This window comes from Adiantum capillus-veneris, chromosome 15, assembly GCF_014529385.1.
Source record: "Adiantum capillus-veneris isolate H3 chromosome 15, ASM1452938v2, whole genome shotgun sequence".
Classification (NCBI taxonomy): Eukaryota; Viridiplantae; Streptophyta; class Polypodiopsida; order Polypodiales; family Pteridaceae; genus Adiantum; species Adiantum capillus-veneris.
The window spans coordinates 91,086,512-91,100,627 of record NC_140945.1 but is presented as its reverse complement, the minus strand read 5'-3'; the positions used below and the strand labels follow the sequence as shown (position 1 = coordinate 91,100,627).

The window sequence follows — 14,116 nt, the reverse complement described above, 5'->3', positions numbered from 1 at the left end:
ACCTATTTCTTTGCAGTTGTAGCTGCCACGTGGAACACCGGGTGATCTCGTTTGAGCCAAGCTCGTCACCAGTGTTAGAAAAAAACCAAGGTACAGTGTATTTTAACCGGCTAAAATCTTAAAATCCCGGTTAGATTTTGAGCTTGCCTTGAAGAAAACCGGTAAATTTACACAAATTTTAGTGTAAATACAGGCAAAAGCTTCAAATTTTGACCAAAAAACCGGTAGAATTTCAAGTTTGCCCTTATTTTCTTCGGTTAGGAAAAATGTATTTTTCTGGCCCGAGTCGTCACTAATTGACACGTCGCTAGCGAGGTGGGATCAATGGCCCACCAAGTAATCAAGTCGAGCTCAGCCGAGGCTACGGCCAACCAACAGGCCATCTCCTCTTCTCGCCGATCCGGTGCGTCAGCCGATCAGCACCCTCTAGGACACCAGCGCTTCTCTTTCCATTAAGGCCTGAACTGTCCATGCAAACCTACTAGCGCTTGACTGTGTCCTTGGGCGAGCTCAGAGGGGATATGGGCCTTACAACGAAGTTACAGCACGGATGCTTGCTCGGCTGAACCCTCGTTCCATCATCAACCGCACTTGTAAGTAAAGGTCTCTACCATAGCCCCTCTTTTTCTCTGTTGCAGGTCAGTGCTCTTCTAGGCTTTGAAACTCACACACACTTTTTTAGTGTAAATTCACACACACACACACAGACATGTACACGCATGCAGATAAGCTCTGACAAGCACTTGACATACTGTGGATCCAACAAACAAATAACATAGAAATTTTGCGAATAGCGCATGTCACTACTAACCCGTGTATGGCAATGCCCTAAACTTTCCATTTTGATGGCGTCAGGAATCAACTACGTTTTCTGCCTAAAGTTTTTAACTTTATAGCAGGTGCTAGAAATCTTACAACATTATGTGAGCAGAGCCAGGCGAAGGGATCATCATTGAGCCTCAGAGAAAAACATCCTCCTCAAAAACCAAGTGTCTCTACTTTCTCAGCTCTTTTGCAAAAATGTGGCACTGCAAAGTCGCTTGCAGACACCAAACGGATCCATTCAGAAATAAGAAAAAATGGACTCGAACAGAACAATTTCCTATCAAACCGTCTCATATGGACATACGACAAGTGTGGCAGCCTCAAAGATGCACAAAAGACGTTTCAAGCTTTATTGAAAAAGGATATTGTGTCTTGGAACATGATGATTGCGGCATACACACAGCATGGCTGTGGGGAGCAAGCATACCAACTCTTCATGAGCTTGCAAAAAGAGGGGATCAAACCAGACAAAGTCACTTTTCTCAATGTATTAGCGGCTTGTAACGGCTCATTTTTTCTTGTGAAAGGTCAGCTGATTTGTATGTGCATGTATAATGATCTTGAGAAGCTAGATATTGCACTGGCAACTGCGGTCATCAACATGTTTGGGAAATGTGGAAGCGTACAAGACGCGTCGAACATGTTTGTGAAAATGGGGAAACGGAATGTGATCACATGGACAGCGATGATGTCTGCCTATGCTCAGCAGGGTTTGAGCAAAGAGGTTATCAAACTTGTCACAAAGATGCAGCAGGCTGGTGTATTAATGAACAAGATTACTTTCGTCACGATGTTGAATTCTTGCACAAATCTACAAGCTCTGACAGATGGTAAACTCTTTCATGCCTTTATCGTCGAAAGAAAACCAGACATGGGGAAGATTTTGGGTACTGCCCTTGTAAGTATGTATGGCAGGTGTGGGAGTTTGGAAGATGCACGCCATATATTTGATCAGTTGCCATTGAAAGAGGATGCTGTTTTGTGGACAGCAATGATCACCACATGTATGGACTATGAGTGCTCTAAAGAGGCCCTTGATCTGTTTCAACAAATGTTGACACACAATGTCAAGGCTAGCAGGATCACATTCACAACCACTCTTGAAGCAACTGCTAATGAAGCCCTCTTTCTAGATGGCAAGCTACTTCATTGGCACGCCGTTGAAGAAGCTGTCGAAGGTTTGGTTGTCGGCAATGCCCTCGTAACCATGTATAGTAGATGTGGAAGCACTCAAGATGCACGCGCCATTTTTGACAGTATGCATGAACATGACTTGATCTCATGGAATGCCCTTATTGCTAGCTATACCCAGCAGGGCCAAGGCAAGGAGGTTATTAGGCTTTTCCAGCAAATGAAGCAAGAGCAAGTAAAGCCAAATAGAATCACTTTCATCTCTTTGCTTTCAGCTTGTAGTCGGGCTGGATTGGTTGATGAAGCTTGCTACTATTATACAATGATGAGGGGAGAGTATAAAGTCAAACCTGATGTAGAGCATTACCGATGTATGGCAGATCTTTTAGGGCGGGTGGGAAGGGTACAAGAGGCCGAAGAGCTCGTAGAAGATATGCCATATGTGCCTGGTGCGATGGCTTGGTCAAGCTTGCTTGGAGCTTGCAAGGTCCACAGCCACATGGAGTACGGAAAGGATGCGGCAGGTCATGTTCTTGAAGTTCATCCTCAAGACACTGCGGCGGTTACATGGTTATCAGGATCAAAGTCACAGCTGACAAATGATGTGCATCGTTGAGTTTTCATAAAGCGAGTGCTCGTTGAAGGTGACTTTTGTTACATAAGCCATGAGAGCAGTGTTACATAAGCCAAGATGTCAAGCGGCGCACAAAAGAATATTAGCCTCGAAAACTCACTGGCAAACAGCGTTTGGGCCCAGTTCTTACACCTTTTTTGACAGAACCCAGCGAATGGTGCCCATGAACCTGGAGGTGATATCTGCGCAAGGCTTAAAATTTTTTGCTCTTTTTGAAACTTTCCTTTGTTTCTCATGACTTATTGTTGGGGTTTCAGACATTTTGTGAGTATTTGGCATATCAAATTGATTTAGGGGCTGTGACAGCATCTAAGGGCAGCAGCATAGCAAGGGAAGCTGGACAGCCTTGGAGACGATGGGAGTGTTCAAGGCAAACCTTACTACCTCTTCGTATGCCAAGCAATTTTTTTTCTCACATGCTTTAAGGCAAATTGGCTTTCCGGCCCTTATATAACAAAAAGGATTCTTTCTGACAGGCTTAAGTGGGCATTAAGGAGCTCATGTGTTTCACCATTCAGAATTTAATAAACTGCTACATCCTCATGTAAGTCTACCATAGCGTTATACTCTTACATGATGTTATTGTAATGATCTGTGATTTTCTCATGATTTGTAGGTTTCGAAATAGGATCGGAGTACTTGCTCTTTGCGGAAGCGAACATTTGTCACATGAGAGCTCAGAGGAAGGACCATGGTCTTTAGTACAAACAATGTAGCTAAAAATTATCCAAATATGAATGTTTCTTGTTTGATAAAGGTGATGATCTTATTATTCTTCCTGTTGTTAAGATTGTATGTTATCATGTCTTAAAGGTCGTTTAATTTGGTTATACTTTGCTTCTATATCTTTCCTTTAGTCTTTAAAAAGTGGATCTGGATAAAAAATAGTTGGAGATTTTGATCACTAGTTCTTTGTAGTCTTGAAGGTGCTATAGATGTGTGTTCGAGTTAAAACTGCCGCATGATTTTTCTTCTGAGAGTTGCTTGTGTCAATTGTCTCTCAACAATGCCCATAGCTAAATCGGGCATTTTACTTGGTCAACTGTTTACTGTTGGAAGGTTTTGTTGATACTTTTCTGTGGAGTGTTGAAAATACTTGTTCATGGAGTGTCATTTCTCATAAATGCATAGTAATGTGGAAGAACTAACCATGTTGAAAGAAGTTGTTTTTACAAGAACAACCAAAAAGCCAATCAGATCAAAGATGAGTAGATGATAAACAAGATGTTCCACCAATTTGTACTGCCACAACTCTTGTATATGATGTACAATGGAGGTTCTAAATTAGTTTCCTTTACATCTTTGCATTTATTTGTAAAGAGTTAGCCTTCATTGCACAGCATAGTCAAATTTTGATCCACTTCCATAATCTCACATCTAGTGAGGCTTTCATAGAGGGATAATCCAAGAACATAGAGACACCATTGAAGGAGGATAATTGTTTGTTTCGACAACTGAATAGTCTACTTATGCACAACTTGTATGAGCCACTAAAGCAAAATAAATAATGCTTGATACATGGGATTGTTGGAAGTCAAGGGCATAACACTATGGAATTTCGCCTTAAATCATGTATCAAAGTTGGTGGCTAGGAATACATGCACTTAGAGTGGTTGAACTCTTTAGTTCTTTAAATATGCGACCTTCAGCTTAATCTTTTGTCTATTTTGCAGTCCTCCTCTTGCTTGTCTTCCCATTTGCTTCTACTATTAAGTGTAATTGGCCCTATCTACAATCAAGGATAGCCAACAACCACCGAGGGTAAGAAGCCTTTTATGTTGATTGGAATAGGTTTGAGCTCTTTCTTAGTCTTCCTAATATTGTCTCTCAACCCCTCCTTTATTTCTTAACATCACAAACCTCTTAAATACAACTTTGCCTGTTGAAAATTGGCAATGAAAGTATGACGGATGCTCAATGGACTCAAATAGTAAAACGAAAACTTAATCAAAAGATCCCCTTTGTGGATAAATATTGACACTTGAAAATTTTGGAAAGAGCTAGTAGCCTCGATGAAAGTTGATTCGTGTTAGTAAGGGCGAAGTATAGCCTTGCATAGGCATTACTTCCTACTCCCACCCACCACCACTTATACAAGGTCATCATGGTGACTCCCGTTTTTGCGGTGCGGTGTGGGGCGGGGGGGGGAGCTGACCTATCAAGCCATCAAAAAGCAGATTGGCTTACCAAAGGCTTGATAAGAGATATTATGGGGATTTGAAAGGAAGTACAGCCTTGCATAGGCATTACTTCCTACTCCCACCCACCACCACTTATACAAGGTCATCATGGTGACTCCCATTTTCGCGGGGGGGAGGGGGCTAACCTATCAAGCCATCAAAAAGCAGATTGGATTACCAAAGGCTTGTTAAGGGATATTATGGGGATTTGAAATTTTCTTTCATTTTCACTGTAATTTTCTCATTTTTCAAGCTCAAGAAAAGGATGTATGATCAATCATGATAAGAATGGAGCAATATCATTCTATTTTTTATATAAATATAACCACATTGGTAGGTTTTTCCCCCCTTAATAATCATCTCTAAAGGGAGCCAACAGTCAAGTTCAATGGTGTGCAATGACAAAAAGAGTTGAATATGGATTGGGCTATTGTTTTGAGTAATGATTGTATTTTTTAAGTATGTTCTTAACTTGATTTGATTTTTCTTTATTTTTGCTAATTTAATAAAACAATCAATCAAGAATAATAAGGGTAAGAATAACTCTTATCGCTTGGAGCAGGGAATGTATGGTCCTTTTTTTGTATTTTTTTAACACGACTTGATTTTTATTTATTTATTCTAATTCAATAAAACAATCAATCAAGAATAATAAGGGTAAGAATAACTCTATCACTTGGAGCGAGGAATGTATGGTCCTTTTGAAGGTCGCATACTTTTCAACCTCTGAACCATGGATTCATTCTCTCTAATCTATGCTAGCTTTTTTCTTGCCTTTCACCATGCAATATACCCTTTGTGCTAACCGTTGAATTGATTTTCCCTAATTTTACCCCTCTTGCTTTTGAGTGATATTTTCCACTTTCTCAATGGTCATCCCATAGGTTTAACTCACCTATGAGATGAAAAGGAAAATTGTTAGGATAGGTCATCCCTAAAGTCACTTTTAAATAAAATATTCTAGTATATAAGGTAGACATAAACCTAATGGTTAAGGATCTATCCATATCTAAATAGGTGGCCGATCATTAGAGGCTCTCTATCATTACTCTGATATATATTGAACTTAGCTCTACACAACTATAGCGGGACAACTTGCAAAATTCCATGATGTATGTGTAGGTGGGACCCAAAAATGAAAAAATGGAGTCAATATCTGATATGAACTACTTGTGTGTGACCTTAAGTGAGAAGAAGGCAAGAGATTGGAGGTTCTTCTACACAAGATGGTTTGAGTTCTTGTTGGTTTTTTCATGAAGGGTTCTGGTTGCCTCAGTGTGATGAACATGTTCCCCCTTTCAACTTTTGGATAGCTCTATCAATAACATTACTTAAGATTTAATTGTCATATTGTGGCAATCGGAGTGTAATGAGAGAGAGAGAGAGAGAGAGAGAGAGAGAGAGAGAGAGTTAGATGTTTTAACGAGATTTCTTTTTTGGCAATCGGAGTGTAATGAGAGAGAGAGAGAGAGAGAGAGAGAGATTTAGATGTTTTAACAAGATTTCTTTTTTGGTCAAGAGAGACCTTGCTGGATGCTTAGCCAATTTTTATGGGGTGTATAGGGTAATAGTTATAGTGAAGTCTAGACTAGCACTTCATAATGGGCACAATTGCCCTTCATAGATGATGTAGGCTTCCATGTTCACTTCATAATTTCTCTAATAAGTAAGGATAGATCTATGAAATTCGATCCTCTCTTGTTTCATTCACTTGGGTAAGCAACATCTAGCTACATCCTTACTTGCTTCCAGCTATGACATTTGGCCATGTCATATTTTGTGCATTGTTGGTTTTGACCAACATTTAGCTAGACACATACTTGAATACAACCAAGTCTTCTACTCTTTTGCTATGTTAGAAGCCAAAGGGAGAAATCACTTCATGACAACTTGTATGGAACACCATCCTCAAGCTTAGTTTCATTTTTATAATAGGGGTACACTTATCCGGAGTGAGAAATCTTTTCAGATTAGCTTCAATTTGTATGTCCCAAGATATGTTATGTGCCCAACTGGTCATTTGGCCACAAGCTACCACCAAAATTTTGGCACATGGCATGGGTCAAGATCAATGTAACTTACTCTAAAGACAATGAAAATTTTACCAATGGAACGACTATGCTACGTCATTCAATCCAAGAAATTTTCATGGCTATCAAAGTCCCTCACACTAGTCTTGATCCATGCCATGCATTTGATTTGGCCATATGGGCCCAAGTTGGGAGTCTTACCATAGCCCGAGCAATATTTTTCATGCGAATACAAATCCGAGAAAATAATTAAAAGAGTTAGTAAGTCCATGTTTTCAGATAGAGGAGTGGAAGAGGGCGAAGCAAGGGTAGCACATAATCTATTATCAATGGCTCGTTGATGTCAAGCGCAACACATGCATGCGAACCATGATATTAAGCATGCCACCAATACCGGAATGGTACCACACCCTAGCTCCAAACAAATACCTCCAGGCCGATAAGGCACCAATATTATAAATTATGAACTAAGCATGAAATTAAACAAACAACACACATATGTCATAGATTCCATAATGAGTAGCCATTAAGAATCAGTAATTGTCAAGAATGCAATATGGACTCCAGCACGCACATGGTCCTCAGAGAAAATATCCAGTGAGGTGAAAAAATAGATCCCATATGTAATCCACCAAAAGGGGAGGTCCAAAAAGATAAAATGTGCAACCCATGATATGCTCCTTTGTCCACATGTATATGGTATACTACTAGAGTGTACTCGAGAAAACTTGCACATGAGCCTATATTATTAAGCTAGTGGTCACGAAGAGAATAGTTATTAGTTATTCGGAGTGATAACTATGCATCTTTTATGGTCGAGGGCTTGCAGCTATGGCCTAGTATAACTATGCATCCCTTTTGAAACTATGCCAAAATCAGCATAGTTGCAGAGGTAACTGACTGAGAAAAATTTAATGAACCCTGCAAAGGCTTGCATGGTGCAACACTGGTCAACTGCCACCATGAGAATAGGATGTAGTGCAATCATTCCTCACGCAAGGCCCTGTAGGCCTTGGGTGGGTCTCTCTCTCTCTCTCTCTCTCTCTCTCTCTCTCTCTCTCTCTCTCTCTCTCTCTCTCTCTCCACCTTTGAGTAGTGCCCAAAATAAGTATAATAGACTCCTTCAATTTGTTCTTCACTTGAAAAGCTACAATCAATCAGGCCTATCTAGCAGAATCATTAAAGTTAGCATATATCACTTTATCGAATAAGTATTATAGAGACTCAAACCAAGATCTTTCTTCACTTGAAAAGTTACAATTAGTGAGTTCTATTTAGCACAATTATGCTGCTTGGCATATCTCTTGACCATTGCTATAACTCTCAAAGCAGACCCTATAACAAATGAACAACATATGCACAATAATAAGTATGCGAACAAGTCTGTTGAAGCACACTGCAAGAGCCTATTGTGCCAGACGAGTAAAAGAGAGTCCAATAAGGAGTATAAAGCCAATTCAGAATTGTAGAAGCCTTGTTATGGGCAATGCTCAAAAATCTAAAAACTTGGCAAACCTACACATAAGAATTTCTATAGGTAAATTTACTAAACTTGCTGTTTTCAACACAAAATTACACTATATCTCTCTAATTTTTGTAGGTTTTCTCACCTTCAAATATAGAATTTAGAGGTAAATCTCACAATTTGTACACTGAACCTAGGTTTTTTTCAAGCACTGTAAATTAGGCAACCAAAGCGGCCATCCATGGGCAATGTCAGTTGGAGGTATGGTGGCAGATTGACTGCAAGAAGCAGTTGCGGCACACCCCATGCCCCTGTGGAGGAGAAGGTGCCCGAAAAGTGTTAAGCTTGAGAACCACGAGGCTGCCTCCATGGGTCTTAAGGAAGACAAGGAGGTTGTAGAAAAAGTTTCTAACATGGTTAAGTCTGGATTGACCACTCAACTCATGCAGAAGCCAAGCTGTGGGTGCAACAACTGTGAAGCATGAAGCTCATGTGTTTTTTGATGTAGCTCTGGCTTGTGAGTATGTCTTTACTCAGAAAACAATCAACAAGGTATGCGAGATGTGATACGTGTCACGTGGAAGTGACTGCCCTTAGTACCATACTCTCCACCGCTCTCACCACACACTCCTTCCCTTCATCAACATGCCTCCCCACAGAAGACAGACTAGCATGATTCAATGCATGAAGGCGACCATACTTCGTATTCAAGTAGCATTCAACAAACTTAGCAAAGTTTTTGCATACATTTGTAAAGGAAATATAGAAACAGACAAACGGTGAACCTGATAAAGGCGTCAAGGAGACATAGCTCACGGTGTTGCCGCTTGGCGCAGATTGAACAGGTTGGTCCGGTATAGCTGGAGGGCTCGTCTTACGTTTCCATGGCAAGGAGTATCACCTACAATTCCCACCTCGTCATCCTCCAAGCATGCTCGTCCTTCTGCCATCATTTCCACTGTAGGGCCGCACGGTTAATTCCAAAAAAAGGTTGTTCATGCCTTTAGTATAGGCATAGAATACAAAGATGCACAAATAATTTCTTTACAATTCCTTGCTCAAGAATCTTCAAAACATTGGTGCCCCAATTTTGATGTTGAATTTCCACTTCTAGGTCTTCATCATGGATCATTGGCTCTTGATAGACAAAAACACATGAGCAATTGGAAACCAAATGATGCATTTAAATGCTCATTGAGAATCTCACTGAGGTCTTTCATTGCACACAAGGTGAAGTATGTGATTGTATTTAGAAACCTCTAAATTTTTGGCACCAAATATAGAGAAAGGTGATTTTTACCATTTTTCCAAGCAAATAATGAATAGGAAAATGTTGTTCAATTTGCGTAATATTGGGCTCTTTGAGAAGATCTTGAGAATGTACAAAATTCTGTACCATATTAACAAACTAGGAATTGTAAAGAAGGCTCAATGGATTGAGCAAAGTCAAGCAAAAAATCAACTTGTTTCTAGGCTCTTCTTCTAAAGAGAAATTGATTAATGTGTGGGAAGCCCAAATGAACTCCAAATATAGATCTTATAAGCTTAAATGAAAGATGGAGAAAATGAGATACTTTTGCATGAAGTACACTTGCAAAATTGTGCTTTGAGCCCCAATGGTAATTAGAGAAAAAGTGGCATAAATTGAACAAAATTCTCAATGTAAAGGTGGGACGAAGAAGACAAACGAGTTCCAAATCGAGTGAAATTTTGATGGAAAACTAATGGAGAGCAATACTCTTACACGCAATCAATAAGACGAGAGCAAGAGCTCACTCACAAGAAAATGCAAACTAGTTGTAATTACACACTAATTAGACCAACATAGACCTAATGCAACCTAATTAGCCTTTAGTCCACCGATGAGGATACTAAGTTTACCCAATGAATATAGCCACAATAAGGCAAATCAAGTGGCTAATTAAGCTCTAATCTACACTAAGTACACCCTAACCTATCTCTGATACCATTGTTAGTGCAAGGAGCTAAGGAGGGTTCACTAGTGTAGCATTCATGATGTGTAGAGGTCCCCTTGTGTTTACACAAGGGGAGAGAGAGTATAGTAGGTCTTCATATACAAGTAACTTAATTATGGTTTGCCACATCATTGCTCATCACATCTTATCCTTTCCTCATTGGACGTGTCCGCTTACCTTATCTCCTCATCCTTTCCTCATTGGACGTGTCCACTTACCTTATCTCCTCATCCCTATCTCTTCACAAGCATAGGTTCCCACATACTAACTCCTCCAACTCTTCTAAACCTCTAGCTCCCTTTCCCATGCTCCCAAATAATTGGACTCTAACATCATGGCCCTCAAAGTCCATCAGATAGTCCCCGTTTACAACATGCACCCAATTTGTTATGATGGCCCCAAGACTAACTCCATCAACCACTTTTGATTTCTACCCCTACATTTTTTTGGCTATGAAGTACGTCGCAAAAGTCACAACATGCACCGTTGGTGCAAGCAAAGTGTGTCGACTATAGAAAGTGTCACAAGTAGGTATATACAGGCTAGCAGGTACATAGCAGAGGGCTACATCAGATGGAAGAGCTTGGGCAGAGAAGTGGCAGTGGATGTGTATGCGTAATGTCGTTTTCTAGGCCAAAAGCGCTTCAGATAGGGCCTGACAAGGTGGTAGGTGAAGAATGGCCGAGGTGTTGGTTCTTGGCTTGGATATGTAGATATTGAAATGTTGAAGGAACAGGTCCAAACGGCTTGTCAAACAGAGTCATGGTGTGCAAGATATGGTAGTTTGAAGAAGTTGGTGATGTTTGCAGATTCTAGCCAGATAGGGCAGGTGATGCCAAGAAGTTTGAGCCAGTTTGGAGCTATGGGTGTGTGTGCTTGATTTATGGAGACTGCTGGTCTTTTCAAATCATCGTTTGGAGCCTTGGACGTCAAGATATTAGCAGATGAAGTTTTGTAGGGGGCCGATTCTGGGCCACTTGGATTGCTTTGGAGAGCGTGCAATCTGGTGGGTTTTGAGGCTTGACCAAGTTCTAGATTGTGCTACGCAATGAATGGAGTTAGCAAGAAGAAACTACATGTCGATTGGAGCTCGCAACGTGAAGTTATTATCGGTTGAAATATGACAATCGTGTCGATCGCATGTCAATAAATGTTTTTTTCCCTTTTTGGGGCATCCTGTTCGAGGTCATCATGGAGTTGAAGTGCATCGGGATCAACATAAAGTACTACTCCAGACTCAATTGGCAAGATGGGCTTTATGGCTCGGTCATTGGACCCTTTGACATCAAACTACACGCAGTAGAATTTGGAGGGAAAGGAGTTTTTGTTTAAGTGCTTTGGAGGGATTTTTTAGACCTTGTGAAATGCAATCAGCAAGTTGCTGCCACATGTTGGCTTGGGTGATCCCACATGCACAAGCGAGTACTGAGGACGCGGGGTATAAAGCCGAAGTGGCCGCTCCAGTGGAACTGTAAGTGGAACTGTAACTGAACTGCATGTGAACATCCCATCCCCCCACAGCTCTCGGCACCCTGCATCTCCCATCTCTCCACATAAAACTGCCCAACACCGGCAGGGTTGCCGCCTCCTTCTCCATCCAAAACTCCTAAGGCTGCCATTCGCAGCTCACGAGTAGTCAAACCATATTTTTTTTGTTTTTGAAGCTTTGTAAGCCTATAAAAGGGGGTTCTCACACAGTGTAAGGGCTTTTTGCCATTTTGAAGCCGAAAGGCCGTTTTTCGTAGCTCCGTTGTTGAGCGTTGAGCTGTATTGTACGCTGTCGAGGTGTGGCTATGGAGGTGGTGTAGAGCCGACGTGTTGTCGATTGAGGTGTTATGCTCGTCGATGCGTGTGTTGGCTAGGAGCTAGAGTTGTATATGGTTGGGTTTGTTGAAAGAAAGCCATCATTATTGTGCATCTGGTGTTGATTCCCCCTACCCCTTCTCTTCTTTGTTGTGTGCGTGTGTGTCCGGGCGTGTGTAGGCAGTTGTGCCCCCCCGATGGTCTATTGTGCAAAGAGAGGTTGAGGGAGGTTTTGTGTGCAGTGAAGGACTTGAATCGAGTTGTGCACATGGTTGGGCTTTGTTGGTGTTGTTGTATTGACTGTGTGTGTACGGTGGTGTGCAAACGATGGTTTGTCGGTGAGTCATGTGAGTTTTGAAGGTGAACTCTAGTGGTTAGGGGTGTTGTGATTATCCTCGTCTATAGAGAGGCATGTTGTATATGTTTCGGGTGTGTACCCCATTCCCATCTTTTGGTGCCCCCACTGAGGAGTTGGCTGATGCTCCTCATTAAAGATGAAGTGACGGTTTTGCCGATGTTGACGGTACGAGATTTGAAGAGCAGGTGTTGCTAGCATGGCGTGGTCGGGATTTCCAATCTTTACAAATGTAAAAGACGCGAAGGTATGGTTGCATGATTACGGATTGTTTCTATTGGAAAGCGGTGTGTCGAGAGAAGACGGTGCGGTGCAAGTTTTCCCACTCCTGGTACGTTGGTGCACACAAATTGAGTCGATCCGAGGATAGGCCAGAAGCCGATACATAGAGGTTCCCAAGCAGATTGCAAAGTGCTTGAGCAGGTACTTGATGCAATGTATAGTAGATGCTATTCAGATATGTATGGCAAATGAGGTACTTGGCAAGCCAAGGCAAGCCAAGGGTGTCTATAAGCTTTTCTAGTCAAAGCTTAAAGGTTCTAAGGCCCCTGTCAAACTGGGCCGCGCGTCCTTGCTGAGGTGGATGGCCCCTGACCACCATGGTCTTGCATGAGAGGGTGCTGGCTTCCAGCCACTGTTGGGAATGGTGTCACACTGGGGGAGTCTCAGAACCTGGAAAAGATGACGTGCAACAAATCGGATTGCAGCTTTAGTGTTGGAGCTAAGGTTGGGCGGGCAAAGGAGGCCGGCACACTTCATGGAAAAGTTGGCCGCCGAGGTGGAGAGCCAGCTCAGCCATGCAACCATGGGCAGCAACCCAGTGTGACAAGAGCATCCGTGGGCGCGACACCTGATTGGTGGGTCAGAGACAAAAAGGTGGCCGCCTGCCCCAATGTGACACAGGCCTAAAGGTTGGTGGGTTTCTCCCTCAGAAAGTGCCATGATGTACGAAAAATGGTTGCTGAAGCTAGGCAAGCTCATAGCTTTTTATGTACTTAAAGACAAATATGCTACAACATGTCCATTGAGAGCTATTGCAGGTTGTTCAACTCAATCTATGGTGGTTGTGATACTCTCGACGAAGTGCCTTCCACCAAGAATTCAGTTTTATGGGCCAATTATGTTGGATTTGTGGCCAGAGTTTGCTTACTATAAGTTATTTAGAATGTTTGCAACTAGGTGTAGTTTCTTCATGTATAACTCAGGTTCTCAACCTTGAACACTTGTTAGGGTGGGGTTGTTTACTGAAGATGAAAATTGGGAACAAGTCAAGGACTTAAACTTGGCTGATGAGTTATGTCAACAAGTTGCTTTCATGGAAAGTGACAAGAGGTACTCTTTTTGGTACATCTTTGTTGTGATAAACTCGTTTATCACACTCATGAGCGTTGTAAATGGATTCTACACACTATTTTTGGATAGGAACCGGTACCATCAAATGGTTACAAATGGACAACAATGTAGAAAATCAAGATGTTACTCTTGGTTTCATTGAACCTCCTACTAAACTGGGTTCCGCTCAAATGAACCGTTGGATCCATTAGGGATGTTAACATTAGTGTTCTTATGAAGATTACATCACTTGTGTTTTCGCGGATGAGAACGCTTCTCCAAGGGGGGATTAATGTCAGGACAAGGGTAGGACCAATCACGGCCAAGGGCCAGGATGGACATGCAGTCAAGGGAGTCCCTATATTTATGAGGCCAAGGGCCTACA

At 41.7% G+C, this 14,116-nt stretch overlaps 2 protein-coding genes across 6 annotated transcripts; both read left to right on the top strand.

Moving 5' to 3' along the window:
• The first annotated feature begins 324 nt into the window (after positions 1-324).
• On the top strand, positions 325-2,576 carry LOC147441050 (pentatricopeptide repeat-containing protein At2g13600-like). Of its 4 annotated transcripts, XM_086482794.1 has the most exons (3): positions 325-403; positions 486-593; positions 900-2,576. In XM_086482794.1, exons 1-3 carry the CDS (start codon positions 325-327, stop codon positions 2,570-2,572), a joined length of 1,860 nt encoding a protein of 619 aa, XP_086338920.1. In that variant the 3' UTR covers positions 2,573-2,576. The 4 variants fall into 4 exon arrangements, 2 of the variants coding, with proteins under 2 accessions (XP_086338920.1, XP_086338919.1); XM_086482793.1 differs by lacking the exon at positions 325-403 and having other exon boundaries at positions 418-593; positions 897-2,576; XR_015184298.1 differs by lacking the exon at positions 325-403 and having other exon boundaries at positions 466-603; positions 900-1,036.
• A 45-nt stretch (positions 2,577-2,621) lies between these two features.
• LOC147441049 (uncharacterized) lies at positions 2,622-3,366 on the top strand. Of its 2 annotated transcripts, none has more exons than XR_015184300.1 (4): positions 2,622-2,765; positions 2,848-2,980; positions 3,067-3,134; positions 3,207-3,366. XR_015184300.1 is itself a non-coding variant. In XM_086482795.1 (4 exons), the coding sequence occupies exons 1-3, from the start codon at positions 2,622-2,624 to the stop codon at positions 3,113-3,115; spliced, it is 306 nt and encodes a 101-aa protein (XP_086338921.1). In that variant the 3' UTR covers positions 3,116-3,134; positions 3,207-3,366. The 2 variants fall into 2 exon arrangements, 1 of the variants encoding a protein (XP_086338921.1); XM_086482795.1 differs by having other exon boundaries at positions 2,848-2,960.
• The last annotated feature ends 10,750 nt before the right edge of the window (positions 3,367-14,116 follow it).

Bases quoted from the DNA above. Each gene is read 5' to 3' on its own strand.
- LOC147441050 (XM_086482794.1), top strand. From the start codon at position 325: ATGGCCCACCAAGTAATCAAGTCGAGCTCAGCCGAGGCTACGGCCAAC. The intron at 404-485 runs GTGCGTCAGCCG...CAAACCTACTAG, and splicing joins CTCCTCTTCTCGCCGATCCG to CGCTTGACTGTGTCCTTGGG. The intron at 594-899 runs GTAAGTAAAGGT...ACTTTATAGCAG, and splicing joins TTCCATCATCAACCGCACTT to GTGCTAGAAATCTTACAACA.
- LOC147441049 (XM_086482795.1), top strand. From the start codon at position 2,622: ATGAGAGCAGTGTTACATAAGCCAAGATGTCAAGCGGCGCACAAAAGA. The intron at 2,766-2,847 runs GTGATATCTGCG...TTGGGGTTTCAG, and splicing joins TGGTGCCCATGAACCTGGAG to ACATTTTGTGAGTATTTGGC. The intron at 2,961-3,066 runs GCAAACCTTACT...TCTTTCTGACAG, and splicing joins AGACGATGGGAGTGTTCAAG to GCTTAAGTGGGCATTAAGGA.